Here is a 21,344-nt window from a genome sequence, read left to right as displayed (position 1 = left end):
TACGTGTTATCTCTATGGGAGAGCAGTTTTTCTGGCAGTGAAAATTGACATGACTCTCTTTTTCGAGCACTAGCTCACTTTTGCTTCGGTGAATTTTTCCCAGATTTTAGTATGTTGTAGCTGAGACTTTGGGCTATCGTAAGTGTGTCCTTCATTTTTTCATACGACGTCGGCATCACGTCGAAAAACTTGGTTGAAAATGGCACGTGGCTTCGATGCAGCGTCATTTTGCTTAATACACAGGGCCTATGGAGCATGAAATAGGTCATTGCATAGCGCATCCGACTCGTAATCCTAAGGTCCCTGGTTCGAGGCTCACCCCTGCCAATATTTTTTTTTCATTTTTTTAAACACTTTTTTTCTTCTTTTTCTTTAGTTAGTCTTAATCTCCCTTCCTAACTTTATCTTTTTCTGATTTTTTTATGCTTCTCCTTCAAATTTCTATAAAATAACATATTTTTTTCTTTATTTTTCTTTCTTTCTACTACTTTCTGTGCAATAGATGAACAACAACAATGGCTATCAATCCCATATTTTGCACATGTTTAGTTCATGTCACGTACATTATTTCATAAAATAACAACTACTTGATCAGACACCATCTTGGGTATGTAAATTAGGGTCAAAGGTCATAAATGTTTCATCCTGTATCTTGGTGAATACATGTCCTATCTTTCCCATATTTTGCACACACAAAGACCATGTAACAAGGATCATTTCACAAAATAACCACTTTTTGCTCAGACGCCATCTTGGGTGTGCAAAGTGAGGTCAAAGGTCATATGTACTTCTTTCTGTATTTTCGTTATGACGTGTTATCTCTATGGGAGGGATTTTTTTTTAATGTGAAAATCGACATGCTTTTCTTTATCGAGCACTAGCTCTCACTTACCCTTCGGTGAATTTCTCCCAGATTTTATGTTGTACCTAAGACTTTGCATTTTGCATCTTGGTGAATACCTGTCCTATCTTTGCCATATTTTGCACACGAATATAGACGATGTCGCAAGAATCATTTCACAAAATAACCACTTTTTCCTCAGATGCCATCTTGGGAGTGTAAAGGTGGGTCAAAGGTCATATGTATTCGTTGCTGTATCTTCGTTATTCAGTGTATACAGAATTGGTACCAAAGATGGCAGATATGACTCCCTTTTCTAAATGAGAATCCAAACCTCACACGGCCAATGTCTCTAAACACAGATGAAACTTGTATTGTCATGCCTATTACGATCAGGACTCGAATCATTGATTAAAAAAAAATCGGATCACCTTAATTTGTCAGTGATGACAAATTACAATCTCTAGTTTGTTTTTGTTTTTTGGCTGTGCTTTGACAGGCTTTGGACACAGATGTTATGTATACAACTTCTACCATGGAGTCACAAGTTTGTTCATGCGGGTTTTTTTTTTTAAATAGTGATATTTCACTGTTCTTTTAAAGCTCACCTAAGTTTGTGAGAGAATATAACCATTAGCTTCCACTTCAGATCTCTTACAGCTGGTTGTTGAGATTATGGTAGCAGTCTGGTCCAAAGTGAGATCTAATGCACCTTGTATAGTGTTGCAAATGGGTGCCAAGAAAATGAAATATGAATCTGTGGATATGACTGACCTCCATTAACAGCAAGAGGTCAAACAGGTTCACCTTGGCAACAGGGTTGGGTAGCCTTTCAATTCAGACACAACCAGATGACAGGTAGCTGTGTGATGCAGCAAAACCCAAGTGCAAAGACATTTTCTATCTGCTGGGTATGTCTGTATTTATGTGTGAACATGTTAATTTTATTGTCAATCATAGCCAAAATGATTTCTCATTCGTCAAACGTCAGGATGAAAAGCTTCAAATTCATTTTTTGAGAGCTACAAATGAATCAAAGCATCAATCTCACTACCATAATAAAACAATTATGTGAAGATCTACAAATTCCTGAAGACACAAGCTGAATTCTGTTTCTCTTGAAACAAATAACCTGATGTATCACTTTAACATCATTGATGCATTAATCAATACAAGTATATTACTGGTATTTGCTTCTATCCTTCAGCCATTCTCTACAAGAATAAAAACAACAACAACAGTTTGGTCCAGCATGCACCTGCTTTGTATGTTAGTTCAACACATTAAGGTTTACACTTTCAAGACTATGTCATTGCATGCTGTCTGATGGGAGAGAGAGGAATTTTATCTGTTGCCACAGTAACTGGAAACCTAGGGTCAACTTGCTCTGGCTGTGGATTCAGAGGGATTTGGGGGAAAAGGCTTGGTGAAATGATGGGGTGGTAGGAATGCTGTAAGGTACAGTAAATCACATGGACTGCAATGGCTACGGACTCCCAAAGATGGCATAGGCACAGAATTCTGAACATACCTCAAATAAAACAGTTTGTGTTCTACATAGCAGTGACACAAAGAATCACACTGACAATAACAGCAAATATATTAATATTGTGACAAATGAAGTAAACTCACTGCAAAAGACATTGCAATTACAAGAGAGAGAATCACACCCATTACCACATTTACAATGTTGCATGTAAATCATTTACTGCATTGCAAATGATACAGAGAGATATCCTAAGCAGTAGAATGTCCATATATGCAGAAAGGAGAAAATGGAATGAGTCTATGGAACCACTGGTTGAATCCAGTAACCTTCTAACACATACAACACACACACACACACACACACACACACACACACACACACAAACACACACATAGTAAGTATCCTCAACAGTGGTCATGTTTACGCAACAGCTAGGAATCATTGTACTTTTCTACTCATTTGTTGGGTTCAGATATCCCCAATGTGAGCAATCGTCTTGAAAATTATCTCTTCAAAAATGCTGCTAATACATGAACATACTTGTATGTCAACACATCCAGAAGATGACTTGATTTGAACATGGACACTTGTACAGAGTTGTGTATGGTACAAAGTAAGGATATTCTTGCAAAGTAGATAGACACTAGCATCGTTGGTTTGTGATCTCACTCTTGTCTTCATGTCTATCTTTTGATAACCCTCTGATGGGATTGAGTTCATCGATATCAAAGCAACTTTCATCTTCCAAATTTGTATCTTCCCCTTTATAGACAGACAGAGCTAAACAGTAGGTATAAATCACCCCCCCTTTTTTTTAATAAAAAGAAGTATGTTGACAACTGTGACTTTGTGAGGTTCACCAATGCATTTTAGCCCTTAATACAGCATAATAGAATAATATTTTGACAAATCTTAACATGATAATGGTTATAAATGTAAGTGACTTGCTTGGATATTCTTATACATGTTACTCTTTTTTTGAAGGGCTGCTGATAAAGAAAAAAAAAATTGATGGAAACAAGTCAACGGCTTCACACACTATTAAAAGGGCTGCTTCATATTCTGATTGTAGTCTTTTAAATCTGTAACATGAAAATGGAATGATTTGAGCTGGATACATACACATAGACATATGACTACTCAACCATAGTCTGCCTTAATATGCTACCTTAGACTGTTCTTTTACACATACACAATATTCACATACATGTTCGTAAATCTAATAGTTAATATCAAATATTTCTTGAGTGATTATATTGTCAAGTGAAACTTACATTAACTTACAACCCGACTGTAAGTTAATTAAAATCATTGTCATTTAGGCCTACTCAATCACCTGTTCAATGAATGTATCAAATCTGTAATAATTACGTATAATGAGCTACTGAACTGACATAAAATAAAATAATGTGAAATTACATTACCTTTGTCAAATCTAGCCCCATAAATGATGAACAAATGTGATTGATTTTCCCTATTGTACTTAACCCCATATTTTTGTATTATATCCTGGGGGTCACCACATTATACACACAATCTAGTGTAGATGTAGATGCTGAATATATGGTGTACAGAATGGAAACAAAAAGAAAATGATTGTATAAATAATGCATGGTCAAAGGCTTTGCTTAATTCCGAGAGTACACATGTGATGTTGTACTACAAGATGGAGATTCACTTGGGATACATGTTGGTATAAAAGACTTTCTGTCACAAGGTTGACTCAAACCAACAATTTTTCTTGATATTGATAGACAATATTCACACCATCATTTTCCCTATTGTACTTAACCCCATATTTTTGTATTATATCCTGGGGGTCACCACATTATACACACAATCTAGTGTAGATGTAGATGCTGAATATATGGTGTACAGAATGGAAACAAAAAGAAAATGATTGTATAAATAATGCATGGTCAAAGGCTTTGCTTAATTCCGAGAGTACACATGTGATGTTGTACTACAAGATGGAGATTCACTTGGGATACATGTTGGTATAAAAGACTTTCTGTCACAAGGTTGACTCAAACCAACAATTTTTCTTGATATTGATAGACAATATTCACACCCACAACCTTTTACATCAAGAATGTAATGATGTAAAAATAATAATACTGGGTTTTTTTTTTAATATATAATCTTGAGGGAATCAGGGTAAGAATTAGGCCACTTCATTTGACCTACACATGCAAGAAGTAGTACAATTTCTGATCTTTTCCAATTTTATATTATAATGGCAACAAAACAAAAAAAAACTTGCCAAAGTTAGGAGGCTTTTCACAGAATGTTACTGAGGAAGTACCCATACTACAATTGAATTATATAACAATACTGTACTTAAAAAAATAAAAAAGAAATTGATTATATTGTACAATTCTATTTTTGATAACTAATAGAGTCTAATTTCACATTTACAGTGTACTGTACTCGTAAACAGGGAATATTTCATGATGTATAAATTTGAAAAATTTCACCCCCTCACCCCTCCACTAGCACAGATATTTGAACAAAGCTGCTCTGATACATTTTGTATGTGAAGTTACAAAGAAGGGAAGTCTATCAAATTTGGCCCAGCATAAAAAATCACTCAACCAAAGGATTCCACTTTTACAGCACCAAGAGAGATTACAAGATGAATCATCTGTAGAAAGAATTTCTGTAACATCAATGATGAGAAATTGCTCACTGATCTAAAGAACAGAGGAGGGGGAAAAAATGACTCTAACAATGTAAGTAAGAACTTGGCTTGACCAAAAGATCAGACTAAATCATCTGGGATATGTTTCACAGAGACTACCTATGAGAAAAAGAAAACCGTCAAGGTAAAAACAAAATGTTTTATGACTCCCCCAAAGAGACAGATTTTTCTGTCTAAAACTTGACAACCTTCTCTTACTGCCATTCCAGTATCTTCTCAAAGCATTTCTACTATAGGTCTACTTTGTACTATAAATATCATGATCTGCTTTTTGGCCCTCTGCCTCCCTTCACAAACAAGAAAAGTCCCAAGTTATGCAGCCAACTATGGCAGATCTATCACCAACTATGAACAGTCTATCACAAAACTGACGGCAAGCTGACTAACGCCTGAAGACAGGTCTAGGTGACTGCTTGCAGCACCTTATGTCCACTGGAATTGAAGCCTGTCATCATGTCATACTAAAGTATCCTGTACTATACAGACATGGTATCACCAGATACCATGGTATTCGGAATGCGTATCTCTGTGTAAAACCAAAGAATGACATTCTACACGTGTACATGCATGGGACTTTGCAGATCGACTTTGCTTACTGAGCGTCGGTTGTATGGTTGTATGGTGTCGGTTGTAAATCGCCAAAATACATTGATCACAAAATTGTAGAAATGCTAAGTAATTTACATTTTATCTCAGATTTAGAGGAAGATTTAGATTTGTTTATATCAAAAAAGATCTTACCCTCGTTAACCGTTTGAAATGTTAATGTTTGACCTTTTACCATACAATAAGAAATTTGAGCCTCATTTGCCGCTTTACTTTGTCGTCCGCTTGAAGGTGTATGGTGCATTGTCTGATTGTGGGTAAGTAGTGATTCTGATGCATTCTGAATAAGATGTGAAAGACGTCACGCATTCCATTAGGAAAATCGTGATCGAAATTGTATTGCGATTTTGCACTGTGCGAAAAAAAAAATCTTTTTGTGAAGGGGTTAATTTGAGTTGAAATAGGTCCTATTTTTTCAAAAGGATTAGAGAAAATAACTCACATAATATTGTGAAATTCGTAATTTTCAGGGCTTTGTGAATAACTGTAACTGGTGCTATACTTTTTGCTTGATTTTTCATCCTCCGAGGAGGAAATTCAGAGCAACGAAAAGTCAGTAAGTGTACGTCCAGTAACACGAATAGGATACACTCTCCACCATTTTTTGTACCACCAATTAAAAAGGAGGTACTGCACTGTACTAAAATGAGCTCGCTTTTACTTAGCCTAGTTCAGTATTGACCGAAAGATAGGTCTGTATCTGTCCGTCGGGGAATGTTCCGCGGAGACTGCGTCTGGCTTCACGGATCCCCTCCGTGTCTACGGAGGACAGCGTTAATGGCAAAGTATAAAAGAGTCCTTCGGGCAGACGGATCTTTCTGTCTAAGTTCAGTATTACCTCCGTGGTACCACCATGCCAGGCACTGCACTCCCAGACAAATGTAATCAACAAACATTCCGCAACAATAACAAAGGAACACAAAAATTGGAAATTCTATTTACCTAGACCTAGGCCCTACTGACTGGAGCAATTACTGAAGTACACTCCCCACTTGATCTGGAGTGGACGTCTGTCTCACACAAGGACGTGGACCGACCAGCCACCCCACAAATTGAGGAGCCGGTCAAACACAGGTTCGAAGAGCGAAGAGTTGATTTTTCTCCCAAATTAGTAAGTGACTATGCAGCAAGAGACTTCATCAGAAGCTTTCGTGATGGCTGCTGGTGGATGTGGATGTGACAGTCGGACTCGATTATCCTTTCATCACCTGTTGTTTTGTAGCGGCGATACCGGGTGCCGACACAAACTTTCTTGAGTAGGCGGGCGCGGGCCCGGATCGGCAACGGTACAGAAGATAAGAGTGTCCAACGTCCGTACTTTTTACACGGGGCCGTCCCCCGTGAATAATGCAGCGCAGCTTGTTGCCGATCGGGGATCCGCGAGTAGCCCTCGTCTATAGAGGGCGGAATCACTCTCTGCCAAAGAGATTTTCCCCAGTACACACTGGTACAGTGGGTAGGAGAAAAATTTCTTTGCTCTCTGCAAACTGGACAAAAGTTTCTTGGGTTACACATTTTTTTTCCCTTCGTGTCTTACACGACGCCCGTCCAGTTATGGCATGGCGAATAATTTGCCTCTTTTTGGATTTCTCTCATCATTCATGAAAATGGATGTAGCTTGAAAATAAAGATACTTTAAAATAATCTTAGCATGCATGCTGTCACGAATATAAACGATTTCTGGAGAGTGGAGCTATTGAAGAACAATAATGTGTGACTCCACATCAATGTCATTCTTGACGAAAGTGTATACTGCAAGTGTACATGCATTGTTTCCCTAAAATACCATTTATACCCGGGCTTCTAGTACTTGTAGTACAGTTGTACATACATTCAATCGTAGGCCTACATACATTTTGTATATTATACTTAATACCCTTACTTCTTTACTTCTTCATTTGAATATTCTGTATTATGTATTGCCTTTTGCTGAATGGAAATAAAGTAATTGAAAGCTGAAACATTAATACCTGGAGCTTTATTGTCAATCGAAGATATATATCACATGAATACTACAAACATTTAGGACCTGTTACAATCGGTTATACAACAAAGTATATTCCATGCACTGTAGGAATCCAAGGATGCAAGAAATGCTTCCTGAAAACAATGACTATTTTTTCCTTTTCTTTTATTATTGTAAATATCAAAAGGATATCACATACGTCTTCTTCCGTAAAGCAGATTTGACGATGTGGGAAAGAAAAATCTCGATTTTCAGTACAAATCTTACCTCCTGTCGCTTCGACGTAATATTTAGTTTTGTAGTGAAATCCACATCGTTACTTGTGCCATTCTCAACCTTTCCTGCAAGTTTCATCCCAATCCGTTAACTACTTTTTGAGTTATTTTGCACACGGACAAACGAACTAACTAACGAACTAACTAACGAACAAACCAACGGTAACGAAAACATAACCTCCTCCCTTGGTGTAGCTGCCCATGCGATAAATTACCAGTTGACAAACGGGACGTAGTTGGAATCGGTCAGATATTTATTCTCAACGGTCGTACCCGTGAAACTCTTTGGTGAACATTGTATCACATATAAGCAGCTTGTTTATGGTTCGTTGACTTTGATTCCTTTTCCTTTAAAGATTTCGTTGCTGAATGTACCTTCGATGTTTTCTGTAGTATCTACAGACGTGAAACTGATCTGAGCGTATAAAATCATTCTACTATTTGGTTACCATTACAAGATCAAAGGGAAGCGCCTGCGCGCATACAATAATCAAAGCATACCGCCTAGCGTATTCTAGGGCAATACGCGCATCTAACAATACCGCCAGGGAGAGTAACTGTTGCCATGGCAGCAACCTGGGGACTGCTGCCACACTCTCACCCAAAATCATCTATGATTTTATTTCACATTAATCACTTTATTATACATTTAATTTTGTGTAAACAAAGGTTTGATACCAAACCAATAGCGAAGTATATCGCAATAATAATCAATATGCCACAGCAAAGTACTGTGAAAACCTTCAAAAAATATAACATAGTCAGTAACTATTCTGAGCTTTTGATGAGAACGATCAGTTTGTGAACAGGTCGTTCAATTACACTTCTTTTGTGGAGTGGTTTGCCTTGCTCGTCTAGATCTGGAGTTGCCATGAGGAGAGTCGCTCTTCGAACCAAACCATCATCACTGGAGATGGTCTCAATGACCTTGGCAATTCTCCAGTCCGTTCTGCAGAGACTCTCGTTTTGCAAGATGACAATGTCGTTTGCTTCAATGTTTGGCTGTGGCTGTGACGAAGTCTTTCTTGCTTGTAGGGTGTGAAGATACTCTTTCTTCCAGCGTGCCCAAAAGAGGTTGACTAAGTGTTGGACACGCCTCCACCTCTTTCGGAGATAGAGATCTTCTTTCACGAATTGTCCTGGAGGGGGTAATACGAGACCTGATTTCATTGTCAGGACATGATTGGGAGTCAATGGGAGTGGGCCGTCTGGACACTCCAGATCTTCGACGGTCAGAGGTCTACTGTTGATGATTGCCATCGCTTCATACAGGAACGTTCGCAGAGAAGAAGTTGAGAGTAGAGTGCCCGACGGATCAAGTATACCATTCAGGACGTTCCTGACATTCCTGATTTGCCGCTCCCAGACTCCTCCCATATGGCTCGAAGCCGGCGGGTTCATCCTGAACTCACAGTTGATCTTCAGTAACTGGGTAGCTACTTGATTTTCATCCAGTTCAAAAAGGCCCTTTTTTAGTTCGTGCTTTGCACCCATGAAATTTGATCCTTGGTCACAACGAATGAGGCGAACGTTTCCTCGGATTGCAATGAAACATCTCAAACTATTGAGGAATGCGTCAGTAGACATGTCATCTAGCACTTCTATGTGTACAGCCCTCATTGACATGCAGGTAAGAATGAGTCCATATCGCTTCAACTCCTTTCTCCCTTCCTTGATGGTGAAGGGACCAAAACAGTCGAGTCCACAGAATGTGAAAGGAGGTGAAGGTTCTACTCTATCGCATGGGCAGCTACAGTGAAACTCTTTGGTGAACATTGTATCACATATAAGCAGCTTGTTTATGGTTCGTTGACTTTGATTCCTTTTCCTTTAAAGATTTCGTTGCTGAATGTACCTTCGATGTTTTCTGTAGTATCTACAGACGTGAAACTGATCTGAGCGTATAAAATCATTCTACTATTTGGTTACCATTACAAGATCAAAGGGAAGCGCCTGCGCGCATACAATAATCAAAGCATACCGCCTAGCGTATTCTAGGGCAATACGCGCATCTAACAATACCGCCAGGGAGAGTAACTGTTGCCATGGCAGCAACCTGGGGACTGCTGCCACACTTGGCGGAGGTAACAATGAATTCGAAAAATCCAACCGAGAAGAAATCAAAGCATGAATAAGTATCTCAGCGGCAGATTTAGACAAATATTTATATTATATTGGGAAATCTGGCATTTTTTCAGCATGTAGACCTATGGGTGGAGATCACTGATCTCTAAATGATATGGAAGAGCCCAAAGAACTTTTCCCCAGTGGTAGAGAGGAGAAAAAATCCCTTTGGGAAGAGCAAGATCATTGGTGGAAAGTAACTGCTTGGCGGAGGTCTGCGCTCTCAGAGTGCTTTTCTAGGTTAGGAATTCGTTCGTTTGTCCGTGTGCAAAATAACTCAAAAAGTGGTTAACGGATTGGGATGAAACTTGCAGAAAAGGTTGAGAATGACACAAGTAACAAACGATTAACTTTTGGTAGTGATCCGATAATTCTTGGGGAATTTATGAAGGATTTTGATATTTTGACAGGTAGGGTCAATGAACTTGGGAGATCAGGCTGCGCGTATTTGAGGTTTGCATGCGCGCACTAAAGTGCGTGCTGTGGTTTCTGCTGGGGAGAGGCGCGCCGCGCATCTAAGGGTTTATGACGTAACAAAGGCTTCTATAATGGGAAATCGGGCAATTTTTCAGTGGGTGAAAATCACTTATCTGTATGGAAGAGCAAGATCATCAGTGGAAAGTAACTGCTTGGCGGAGGTCTGCGCTCTCGGAGTGCTTTTCTAGTTCGTTAGTTAGTTTGTCCGTGTGCAAAATAACTCAAAAAGTAGTTAACGGATTGGAATGAAACTTGCAGGAAAGGTTGAGAATGACACAAGTAACAAACGATTTAACTTTCGGTAGTGATCCGAGAATTTTTCGGGAATTTATGAAGGATTTCTGATATTTTGGCAGGTAGGCTCAATGAACTTGGGAGTTCAGGCTGCGCGTACAGTATTTGAGGTTTGCATGCGCGCACTAAAGTGAGTGCTCTAGTTTCTGCTAGGGCGAGGCGCGCCGTGCAGCAGAGGGTTTATGACGTAACAAAGGCTTCTATATTGGGAAATCGGGCGACTTTCAGCACACAATGCTATAAGTACGTATGAGTAGAAATCAATGAAATCTCTATGGAAGAACAAGATCAGTGGTGGAAATGAGCTGCATACTTGGCGGAGGTCTGCGCTCTAAGAGTGCCTCTCTAGTTAGAATTGAAATCAAACGATCTTTTGAACATTTTTGTGTGGAACAGTTGGAAAAATTTGAATCAAGAAAATATGACAATAGTTGGTTATCTATTCAAATTGCCAAAAAACAACAAACAAACAAACAAACACCGAAACCAAACTTAATTCTTTACGTATGACGTGATTTTCTCGCTTTCCGTCAAATCGAAAATCTAACCTGAGCGCATTCAATGACCGAGCAGGCTTATACCCCTCCCAAACGAGAGAGCTTCGAGGAATATTAAAAAATCAAAACAAAAAGGAGCTAATGATTAGTTGCTATTTTTTTAGATTGCAAAAAAAAAAAAAAAAAAAACTAAATTATTGAATTGTTGCGTGATTTATTTTTTTTTCGGAGAGTTTAATTTACTGATCAAATTAGTTGAAAAACCTAAAACGTGTCGATTATGCGAGTCAAAAGAAGTCCCCCCCCCCAAAAAAAAAAAAAAAAAAAAAGAAAGAAAGAAAATTTGACCAAAAAGAGAGAGAGAGAGAGAGAGAGAGAGGGAGAGAAGAAGATAGCTACATATACAATGAAAATAAATACTATGCTCATGTTGTCACCGAATATACGTACACAGTGACAGAGGCGATGGTCAAGGTTTGAGTAGACACAGAATGGATTATGCTTTTGATCGAACGTCAGACTATGAATAATTTGATGTTAAGGATAAGCATTTCTCTTTATTGCGTATGTCGACCAAGCTTGTGTTAAATAAACGAATAGTTTGATTGTTTATGCACTTTTTATATAGGCCATACATTGTCATGTTAGTCTATAATTATACTCTTTATCGAGTGTGGACCTGTGGACTCACATTAGTACAACCGCCATAACATTAAAATGGTTAAAACTGTCAATCTTAGCGTTTAATCCACCGACTGGTCATGTCACAATCCAACAAATTAGAATAGAACCAATGGTTAAAAGAATTTGAGTTCCGATAGGCACCTAATGCTGAACATGTTCATTTTTTTTTTTTTTAATCTGGTTCTGTTCTGTTCAGATTCAACTTAAACATGGTGTAAAATTGGCCTGGTCCAAATGGCATTATGTCATTTGAACCAGGCCAATTTTACACCATTTTTCTGATTTCAAGGAAACTTTTTACTCTTTCCGATGTGAGTGTAATTCTTGACTACGCAAGTTTACTCTGATTTACAGAGTAAACCAGATGATTATGGTGGTATCCAGTTTCATAAAATCGAAATGATATTAGAAAGTTACAATGTTTATCTAAATTACAACGCGTGTTTTCTCGGAATACTGATGGACCATCACCTCACAACTCATATCGGTGTTTGTTTGTTCTTTGACATGAAATATGTTTTTTGAGGTTTTTTCATGTCCGAAAGATGGCAAAAATGTATAAAGAGCTCGGCCTGCTTGTGATGGGGGACTTTGAAATGATCATATTCATCTACAAGTGTATACTGTTATGCCACTTCTAGTCCACTTGGCGGTTGCTTTTAATCAATACCACGTACTCTTTCCTGAAATGATGCAAGTGAAACAGGTCCGATTGCATGCTGAAACCTCCCGAGTTATTAACATGGTGCTAATTGCGAGACATGAGACAAAGCTCTCAAGATACGGCTCAAACAAAGATGTTGATTCAAAAGGGCAGCGGAATGTGTTTTTAGTGTGGAGGGGCTCCGGGCGGGGGTCAAGCGTATATATGTTATAGTGTTACTTTTCTGTTGTTTATATACCTTCTGCAGATTGTCAACATTGCTGACGTATGAGTCGAGCAAGAACCGCGACTCGAATGAGCAAAGAGTCAAAAGACTTATCTAGCGTCCACGTTACCCTCCGATTCCACCCCCCCCCCCCCCCAAAGTCCTGCCGTTGATTATCAACAAATATAAATTATTATTTGTTTGTGTTGTTGATGATCTTGTTTTGGCTTGCGTGACTTTTAAAGAGAAAGGGAGGGGGGGGGGGATGTCGTGGCCGCAAAAACAACAACAAACAAACAAACAGACAAACAAATAAAATAACATAAAAAAGCCATATCATCGTGTGAAGATGGCAGTGCGGGCGCAGTCAGCAGACAAAATTAACACCCTTTTGCAGAATTTGAACAATGGTTCGAACCTCTTGACTACCCTAGAGGGTATCAAGGTGGTTTTGCAATCAACTCATCCGTCAGAACTGAAGGAGTTACTGAAAAATGTCTCGTTTGATCCTGTGTTTTCCTGTCTTAATTCCACAAATAGGTGAGGACTGGTTGGTGGGTACGGCGACTGCTCGTTAGCTTACGTCAGTCCCATGCACGCTTTCTTGCGCTGTATGATGGTTTCGAGCGATACGAGGGATAAATGAGGACTCTAAACGTTAGGGCCTTGTAAATCACTAGCTAGTATAGACATAGTGTATGAATAACGCGTTTTACGCAGCGCGCAGCTAGTCTAGACAAGCTTGCCAAGGCCAAAAGGGTCAATGGTCAATTTATGCAAGCATCTGATGATATTTATGGCAATACTAATATAGATCTAGATCTGGGTTCTATTTAAACTTTTATGAGCTGATGAGTGATGAGTATGACCATGAATGTCAGAATGATGACTATACGAGTCTGACGACGTGTTGACTGTTGAGCCAAAGTTGTTTGGTGCAATGTGTATCATCATCGTTTACTTTAGAAGCTGAACATGTCATACTAAATAGCACAAATCTGTAATCTAACGTTAGAGACTATCAATAAGTGCTACAACTACAGTACTGTATTAAACCTGTGCGTGCATGACCCTTGCATAACTGCCTGGATTGCTGGATGATGATTGACGGGAGAGGGGGCATAGTCAAAAGATGGAAAGGCTTTGAAATGGATGAAGACAGATGTACACATATTGCTCTGTGTAAGAAAGAAACAACGAGTGAAAAGTTTTGATTGTATAATTCACCCTCATTTTAGATAATGATATTTGTTTGTTTGTTCTTTTGAAACAGAGAGGAACTAGAGCTTAGTAGAGATATTTTGGGCAGGCTTTTGGAAAACATTGATGTAGATGTCGTACTAGCCCAGTTCCATGATGAGCTCTGCATGGGCCTTGGACACCCACAGAGTGACATTAGAGCGCTCTGTCTCAAGCAGGTCAGTGGTGAATTCGTGTGTTTTGACTTCAGTGTGACTTGATTGTTTCCATGAGGGCAGTATTTCTGGACATTTTTGCATTCTTATTCCCATCTCCGCAGCTTTTGTCAGCGCGCTCAACTATTTGTTTGATTGACTTCAGTGCTCATTGGTTGACACCTGTTGAGAGGAATCATAAAAACATGATAATTATACTGGTACAGACAATATTACCTTGCATAAATTTCCTTAGTTCCCTCAGGTACCCACTGCAATTACCGCTTTGCTTGGATTAATACACTGTGACAGTGCCATTAATCACTTGTTTTGTGTGTGTGTTTCTTTTTTAGATATTTTCAATGTGACCACTGTAAAGGAACTCGTAAACACTTTCACAAGCAAGCTACAATAGATTGACTGCTTTATCTCTCCTCCAAAGTTCCCTCTTCAGTTGCTGTGGTATTCCAAGAATATGTGTTTCTTGATTGTAAAGGTTAATGAAGTATTTAGTAAATCAACTTGATATCAAGTGAGTACAGTTGGATACATATTTAGTTGATTAGTATCTCTAATGGATTATAGAGATGCACTCTTTTTGTATTGAATGTAAGTGTTATGCCTTCTACATGTAGAAATTCTGTCATTTGTTTTTTTTTTCTTCTAAAAATGATTTGCTATGGTTAGATCAAACGAGCTGCTGAGGAGCCCTCAGGGCTGATGACCCTGCTCGCAAATCCAGACCTCGTCTGCCTCATCATCTCCAGGGTTGGCGATGATAGTCTGGCTGTTGCCAAGGTAGCTATTGCTGTGCTGCAGACTGTGGGATCAACTGCCAATGGTCAGGAGCTGCTCTTAGCGGGTCAGCCGCTGAAGGATTTGCAGAAGACTGCGGAAAAGAGTGAAACCATTCGCTACCGAGTCTTTGAGGTAAGACTCCAGATTAGGCAGCAGTGTTTCATTCATTACTCACTGCTGTAGGCATTTGTGAGTATAGCTGTATGACATGTTAAATTCTTCACATCAATGGAAAACTGCTTCTTCAACTATCTAAAAGTTCTTACGTACTGTGGATGTGTTATGTGCCTTAAACATAGAACCATTAAGTAGATTTAAGTGTGATAGTATATTAGATATGCCAGTTTATATTGGAGAAATAACAACAGACCAAAACAAAAGCTTTACAGTTCATTGCGTAAAGGAAAATTGTATTATCTCTTCATTTAAATGTATATGTAAAAACAAATTAAGGACAGATGCATTAAGCAGCACACCAGTGTACCAGTTTACAGTTTTAAGGTGTGAAAATCTGTTTGATATTTGTCAGACCTACTACTGGGAAGATATAAGATCATATTGCAATTTGTAGCTTTTGATTTTCTTTCTGTTTAAAAGGGTCACATAAGGTGGAAAATTGTTACGTTTGAATAAATGTTCTTTGTTACATTTGTAGAATGATCAACACCCCAAATTGTATGATATATGTATGATATACTGAATATATGTAGGAATTTGTAGATTATGATAGGAGTAGTAAATTATCAGAATCTGTTTTGTCATTATGTACAGATTGTGACGAGCATCGCCTCATCCTCTCCTGCTGGCCTTGAACATGTCTCCTCATCTAGTCTCCTCCAAGCTCTCCTTGCGGATCTTGACACAGATGATGACCTCATTCAGCTCAATGCCATTGAGATGCTGACTAATATGGCCACCTCCCAGCATGCAATGCTCTTCCTCGACCAGCAAGGGGTGATGGGAAGGCTTGAGAACCTCCTAATCGGGGCCCAGGCTGACCCTTCTCAGGATTTTCTGATCCCCTCCATTATCAAATTCTTTGGGTGCATGGCTCACTTCGACCCAAAAGCAATCATAGAGAAACATGGAGCTTTCCTCCAGGTGACCTTTGACCTTTTGCCCAGTAATGACCCATCACTTGTTGGAATCGCTGTGGAGACCATTGGTTTTATTGGGAAGTCAGCAGATGGGAAGCAGACACTAAATAAACAAGGTAAATACATATTGCCCAGAAGTCTGAATTATGCTAACGTTCCAATTGACTGCACATTCTGTTTATATTGATGCAGATTGTAAGTAACACTTTTGCTGTGTTTCCTCCGCCAAGGGAGGAAGTTATGTTTTCGTTACCGTTGGTTTGTGTGTTCGTGTGTTTGTGTGTTTGTCCTTGTGCAAAATAACTCAAAAAGTAGTAAACAGATTTGGATGAAACTTGCAGGAAAGGTTTAGAATGATGCAAGTAACAAACGATTAAATTTTGGTAGTGACCCGAGAATTTTTGGGGAATTTATGAAGGATTTTTGATATTTTGACAGGTAGGGTCAATGAACTTGAGAGTTCAGGCTGCGCGTATTTGAGGTTTGCATGCGCGCACTAAAATGCGTGCTCTAGGGCGAGGCGCGCCATGCAGCTGAGGGTTTATGACGCAACAAAGGCTTCTATATTGGGAAATTGGTCGACTTTCAGCACACAGTGGGTGATTTTAAGTTCGGTGCTAGTGCTAGTGCTAGTGCTATCTCAGCACTAGCACCGGCGATAAAACCGAACTTGAAATCACGTCGGTGTTGGGAGTTGACCTCAAAATGATGACGTATTTCCGGTTGCTGGTGTTGGGCTTGGTGTTGAATGTCGTCTGCTGAACCGAGCTCCGCCGTTTGTGTTAGCGATTTACGTTTTCCCTATTGACTAACACTAGCCCCTAGGGATTATCATCTTCGTCATTTCAAGTTCGGTGCTGGTGTTAGCGTTGCCATGCGAGATCCGCATTCACTTCCATAATCAGATGCACGTTTTATGTGCAAAGTCTGTGCTAATGCAGTGGTCGCCCACATAACGTACACGAACACTCTCGACATGGCTATATAAATCTGAGCCTAGGAGCAAAATTAAGGTAATTGTGATTCAAGAAGAGATGAAATTTGTGGTATTTTAATCAGTCTTCCTCATTATGTGTCCAAAACTAAGCAGTCATGGCTGCATCTTTTGATATTTGACTGTAATCACGCGCGATAAATTTTTTTGTCGCACAATTCTCGCGGACTGCGCGGTGATGCTATGCTAGCACCTCGGTGTTGGGATCGATAATTTTGATCGGTATCGCTTCGTTAATCTGACCGCCGGTGTTGGAGCTCGATTTAATGCAGTTATGTGGGAGCTAGCACTAGCACTAGCTCTAGCACCGAACTTGAAATCACCCAATGCTATTAAAGTACATATGGGTAGAAATTACTGAAATCTCTATGGAAGAACAAGATTAGTCGTGGAAATGAGCTGCATGCTTGGCGGAGGTCTGCGCTCTCAGAGTGCTTCTCTAGTTAAAATTGTGTCTTCTTTCATTCTTCAGGTCAACGAATGATTGATGCAATGAAACACATTGGACGCTTGTTGGTTCAGCCCCCACAAAAGACCAGAGTTCGTGCCCTGTCAGCCATGCAGGATCTTTTCACTCTCCAGGTAGGTGTAGGCTTACATGAAAACATATTATATTATCTCTTTTCTCCCCTATGCTTGTCATCTTCATCTGTATTCCACAGAAGTGAAAGAGGACATTCAACTGTGAATATTATTGTTTATTTTGGAAGCAGTCTGTTGAAGGGCTCACTTGAATCAATTGCTTTGTGCATTCAAAATGCTGCCATAAGTATATCCAGCAATGTTTGTAATGAATTAGTCTGTGTAAATACTCTGGAATGGTCCAGGCTAGGTCAAAAAGCCTCTATTGATACTTTTTTTTTTTAAATCAGAAAAGCAGCTGGAACAGCTGGATTTAGATTACACCCACATTCTATAGCAAGAGTTAGAATAGTCTCTTAAATTTCCTGTCATTTTCTTAGTCATAAAGTAGGAATGAGACTATTCAGTAGGATTAGAGATACGCCTTAACTATTTGCTTTATCTATTGATACAAGTTATAACTGACCTGCACTGCAAAACCAAGGAGGACTGCTAGATTTAACATTGTGCAAGACTTGAGCTGTTTTCATAAAACTCTGCTCCCTGATCAAGTTGATTTAAAGAAGAAAAGTGACATGAAACTAACTCATCAAGAGTCGTGGAATACAAGTATTTGTTTTATTCGTTTTCATACATACACAAAAAGTATTGAGTGAAAGAAAGAGATTAGTAATTCAGAGGGGTGAATAATATGTGCTATGACAGATTTTTTATCAATTGTTACCCTCTGTACCTGTGGAAATGAATTTGTAGGATCGCAACTGCTGATCTACATTTAATAACAAACATGTTGGAAAAAGTAACCAGTAGGATTCAAACGTGTCATATACTGTTGATGACAGGTTCGAATCCCACTGGTGCCTTTTTCCAACATGCCTGTTAAAATGTAGATTAATATTTGCGATCTTATGTATACATTTGTACAGAGGGTGACAATTGATTAAAAAAAAATATCTGTCATGGCACAAAAAAGTATTGTTGGTCACGATCACATCTGCTGATTAGATAATGTGGTGATGTACCACACCAGTCTCCTTTGACTTGCACCTAAATTTCACAAAATTGATTCATGTTTGAGGAGAAATGAAAGAGCAATATGTCACATCAACCTGTTCAAGAATAAATGAGCGATGACTAAAGCAGGATGATAGGGTTATGGTGCTAGATTATTGGTAAAAACCTAAATTTTACCAGTACAGTGTAAGTGATTTATTACAGTGTATAACTTTTTCATGTATATATGAATGCTCATGTAAATTTGGGGGATTTTTTTATTCTGCATGCAAATATTTCACTATTTCTTTTAATGAGTTGTTAAAAATACCATGGATTTCTTGGTGTAGGTGGAGGAGCAGACAGATGATATCCTCAGTACTCAGGAGGAATGGTTTACAAACCTTGCCTCAAAGCCATTGGACCTGCTCCTGTCTCTATGCAAGCAGCCATTCACTGAGATCCGCTGCAATGCCCTGCTCATCCTGCGGGTCCTAGTTAACCAACCCTGGGCTGCTAGATGCCTCAGGCAGGAGCCAGGCTTCCTTGAGTATCTCTTGGACCGTTCCACCGAGCCAGACAAGGAAGGCAAGGAAGTCAAGTTCGAAGTGGTGAAAGCTCTCTCAGAGGCTGTCCACACAGAAGAGATTTTTGGTCGCCCCACCCTCTTAAGGCTGAAGGGATACGTGCGAGAAGGACCATTCTTTGTCCAGGTCCAGTCCGAGGTAGCCATGGAAGGAGCATCATGAAATTACTGTGCTTGCAAATGAACAATTATTGGCCCAGTGGAAAATGAGTTTTAAGTTTTCTGGAATTGTAACTAAAAGACCTAATGTCTGCTTTTTGAAAACATGAAGTTTGGATGGTTGATTTAATAAGGTGAAATGGGTACTTGTAACATGCAGCCATCTCTGCAACAGACATCGTTATGAGGCATATCATGTGCATGGTAGAGCTTTCAATGTAAACACTAATGGCTGGTAGTCAGAAATAGGTGTATAGCTGAACAATTAGCTTTGACTTAAGCAGTACATGTACAGGTGAACCTTGTTATAATATACACTGATACCAGATTTCTTTATTGCAAGAAGATTATCTTGTTACAGAGTTTGTAACATGCATGTCTATGCACAATTCACGTCATATAATGAGCTAATTTGGGCAAACCATGGTAATGATTTTTCAATGGTGAAATAGTAATTCTTTCCCTTAATTTTTTTTTACAAGATTGGGAGTGGGATGATCAGGTTCTGAATACATGCTACAAGGACTCACAACCAGGTACACATCTTGTACACATTAGTGTTCTCATTTTAAAATCTAGACAACACTCGATGTGCAGTGTACTGTGCAAGGGCGGAAGTTCTCTCTCCTATACACTACAGTGTACAGTACAGCGTACTATTGTTCAATTTATGCAAATGGTTGTAGGAAAAGGTGTGACTAATTATTTTGGTATGATTAGCAGATGCCTCCATTCTTGGCATTGATGGAAGGAATCCATAGAAATCTATTTTTGGTAGCAAGAAAATGGTCTATACAGTGATTTCCTGCTGTTGGAGAAATGCGGGTATAAGCTTTAAATGTGACAAAGGCCATAGCTACTTTAGAATGATTGATATAGACAGTGCCATTTGTCTTTTTTTATTGGGGGGGGGGGGGAGGGGTGTTAACCTCATCATACATGACATTCACACAGTAAGCAGTGTAAATCTTACTTCACTGGTGGCTTGAAGAATCAATCAATCATGTGAGGAATCAATGCTGGTGGAATGATAGTTTTAAAAGGCAATGATTTTTTTTTTAAATAAAGGGAATCACTTGTACTACAGGTATTTGCATTGTATTTACTTTCAAACTGTTTGATTATGAGCAAAAATATTTGGAATGTGCTCTGTGCTGTTTGAATGATACCAATGAAGGAAAGTTATGACAAAAAATTGTGGTATTCAGTTTTACTTTATATTCGAAGTGTGAAACAAACATGTTGATAAATAACAGACGGGGAAATAATATCATGTGGCATATTAAGTCATTGCAAGCATCTGTTCAGTTTCCCATCTTTGGTGTTGTGTTGATTTGGCCTACATATTAAATGCCATTGTTTGGCATGTTTTCAAGTATTAATATTTTGTCTGATTTTGAGTCTTATGCTGAGAGTGTACATTAATGTATTATGTACTACATGTAGTAGTTTTTCTCTTTAACCTTTATCAAGAACCATAGGGGCCTGACGCTCACCCAAGCTTCAAGATATGATAACTTCAACTTTGATGGAACCTGTCTGTGGTTCATCTGGATAATTTGTTTGAAGCTAAACTCACTTCATCTCCAGGAGCCCCATTAACAATCATTATTCTTCATCCATACCGGTGTCTACAGACAGAACAATTCATCCATACAGCTGTGTACTCTAGTGTACTTGGAGAAAAGGATGCCATGCATGAAATATGGGCCCTTGTGAACCCAGTCCCATGACCCTGATTGACCCATGTGTGCATTCTGCGTCACCACATCTCATCATGAACATATCTACGGTTTATATATTTTTTAATGTGTGTGTGTGTGTGTGTGTGTGTGCATTTTGATAAACTACTCCAACTGGGGGTATTGTAGAATGTAGTGTTTCACTCTCGGCAACCCGAGATATATTTCACACCAAG

The 21,344-nt window shown here is 39.0% G+C and overlaps 2 protein-coding genes across 2 annotated transcripts; one reads left to right on the top strand and one right to left on the bottom strand.

Moving 5' to 3' along the window:
* Positions 1–6,756: 6,756 nt before the first annotated feature.
* On the bottom strand, positions 6,757–9,654 carry LOC139718424 (uncharacterized). Its single transcript, XM_071629896.1, has 2 exons — positions 8,701–9,654; positions 6,757–7,053 (listed from the first exon to the last, which is right to left on the bottom strand). The coding sequence occupies exons 1-2, from the start codon at positions 9,652–9,654 to the stop codon at positions 6,757–6,759; spliced, it is 1,251 nt and encodes a 416-aa protein (XP_071485997.1).
* A 3,518-nt stretch (positions 9,655–13,172) lies between these two features.
* Positions 13,173–20,288, top strand: LOC139718423 (26S proteasome non-ATPase regulatory subunit 5-like). Its single transcript, XM_071629895.1, has 6 exons — positions 13,173–13,363; positions 14,097–14,241; positions 14,905–15,147; positions 15,787–16,228; positions 17,579–17,688; positions 19,032–20,288. Exons 1-6 carry the CDS (start codon positions 13,173–13,175, stop codon positions 19,428–19,430), a joined length of 1,530 nt encoding a protein of 509 aa, XP_071485996.1. The 3' UTR covers positions 19,431–20,288.
* The last annotated feature ends 1,056 nt before the right edge of the window (positions 20,289–21,344 follow it).

Source organism: Diadema antillarum, unplaced genomic scaffold, assembly GCF_040938485.1.
Source record: "Diadema antillarum isolate AM-2024a unplaced genomic scaffold, OU_Dant_1.0 scf00000094, whole genome shotgun sequence".
Lineage (NCBI taxonomy): Eukaryota > Metazoa > Echinodermata > Echinoidea > Diadematoida > Diadematidae > Diadema > Diadema antillarum.
The sequence above is the reverse complement of the archived record's forward strand: the minus strand, read 5'-3'. Positions and strand labels throughout refer to the sequence as shown.

Excerpts from the sequence above, each read along its gene's own strand:
- LOC139718424 (XM_071629896.1), bottom strand. The coding sequence starts at position 9,654 with ATGTTCACCAAAGAGTTTCACTGTAGCTGCCCATGCGATAGAGTAGAA. Across the intron at positions 7,054-8,700 it reads AACCACTCCACAAAAGAAGT|AGAGTGATTCCGCCCTCTAT; the intron begins GTAATTGAACGA and ends TCTCTTTGGCAG.
- LOC139718423 (XM_071629895.1), top strand. The coding sequence starts at position 13,173 with ATGGCAGTGCGGGCGCAGTCAGCAGACAAAATTAACACCCTTTTGCAG. Across the intron at positions 14,242-14,904 it reads GAGCGCTCTGTCTCAAGCAG|ATCAAACGAGCTGCTGAGGA; the intron begins GTCAGTGGTGAA and ends TGCTATGGTTAG. Across the intron at positions 17,689-19,031 it reads AGGATCTTTTCACTCTCCAG|GTGGAGGAGCAGACAGATGA; the intron begins GTAGGTGTAGGC and ends TTCTTGGTGTAG.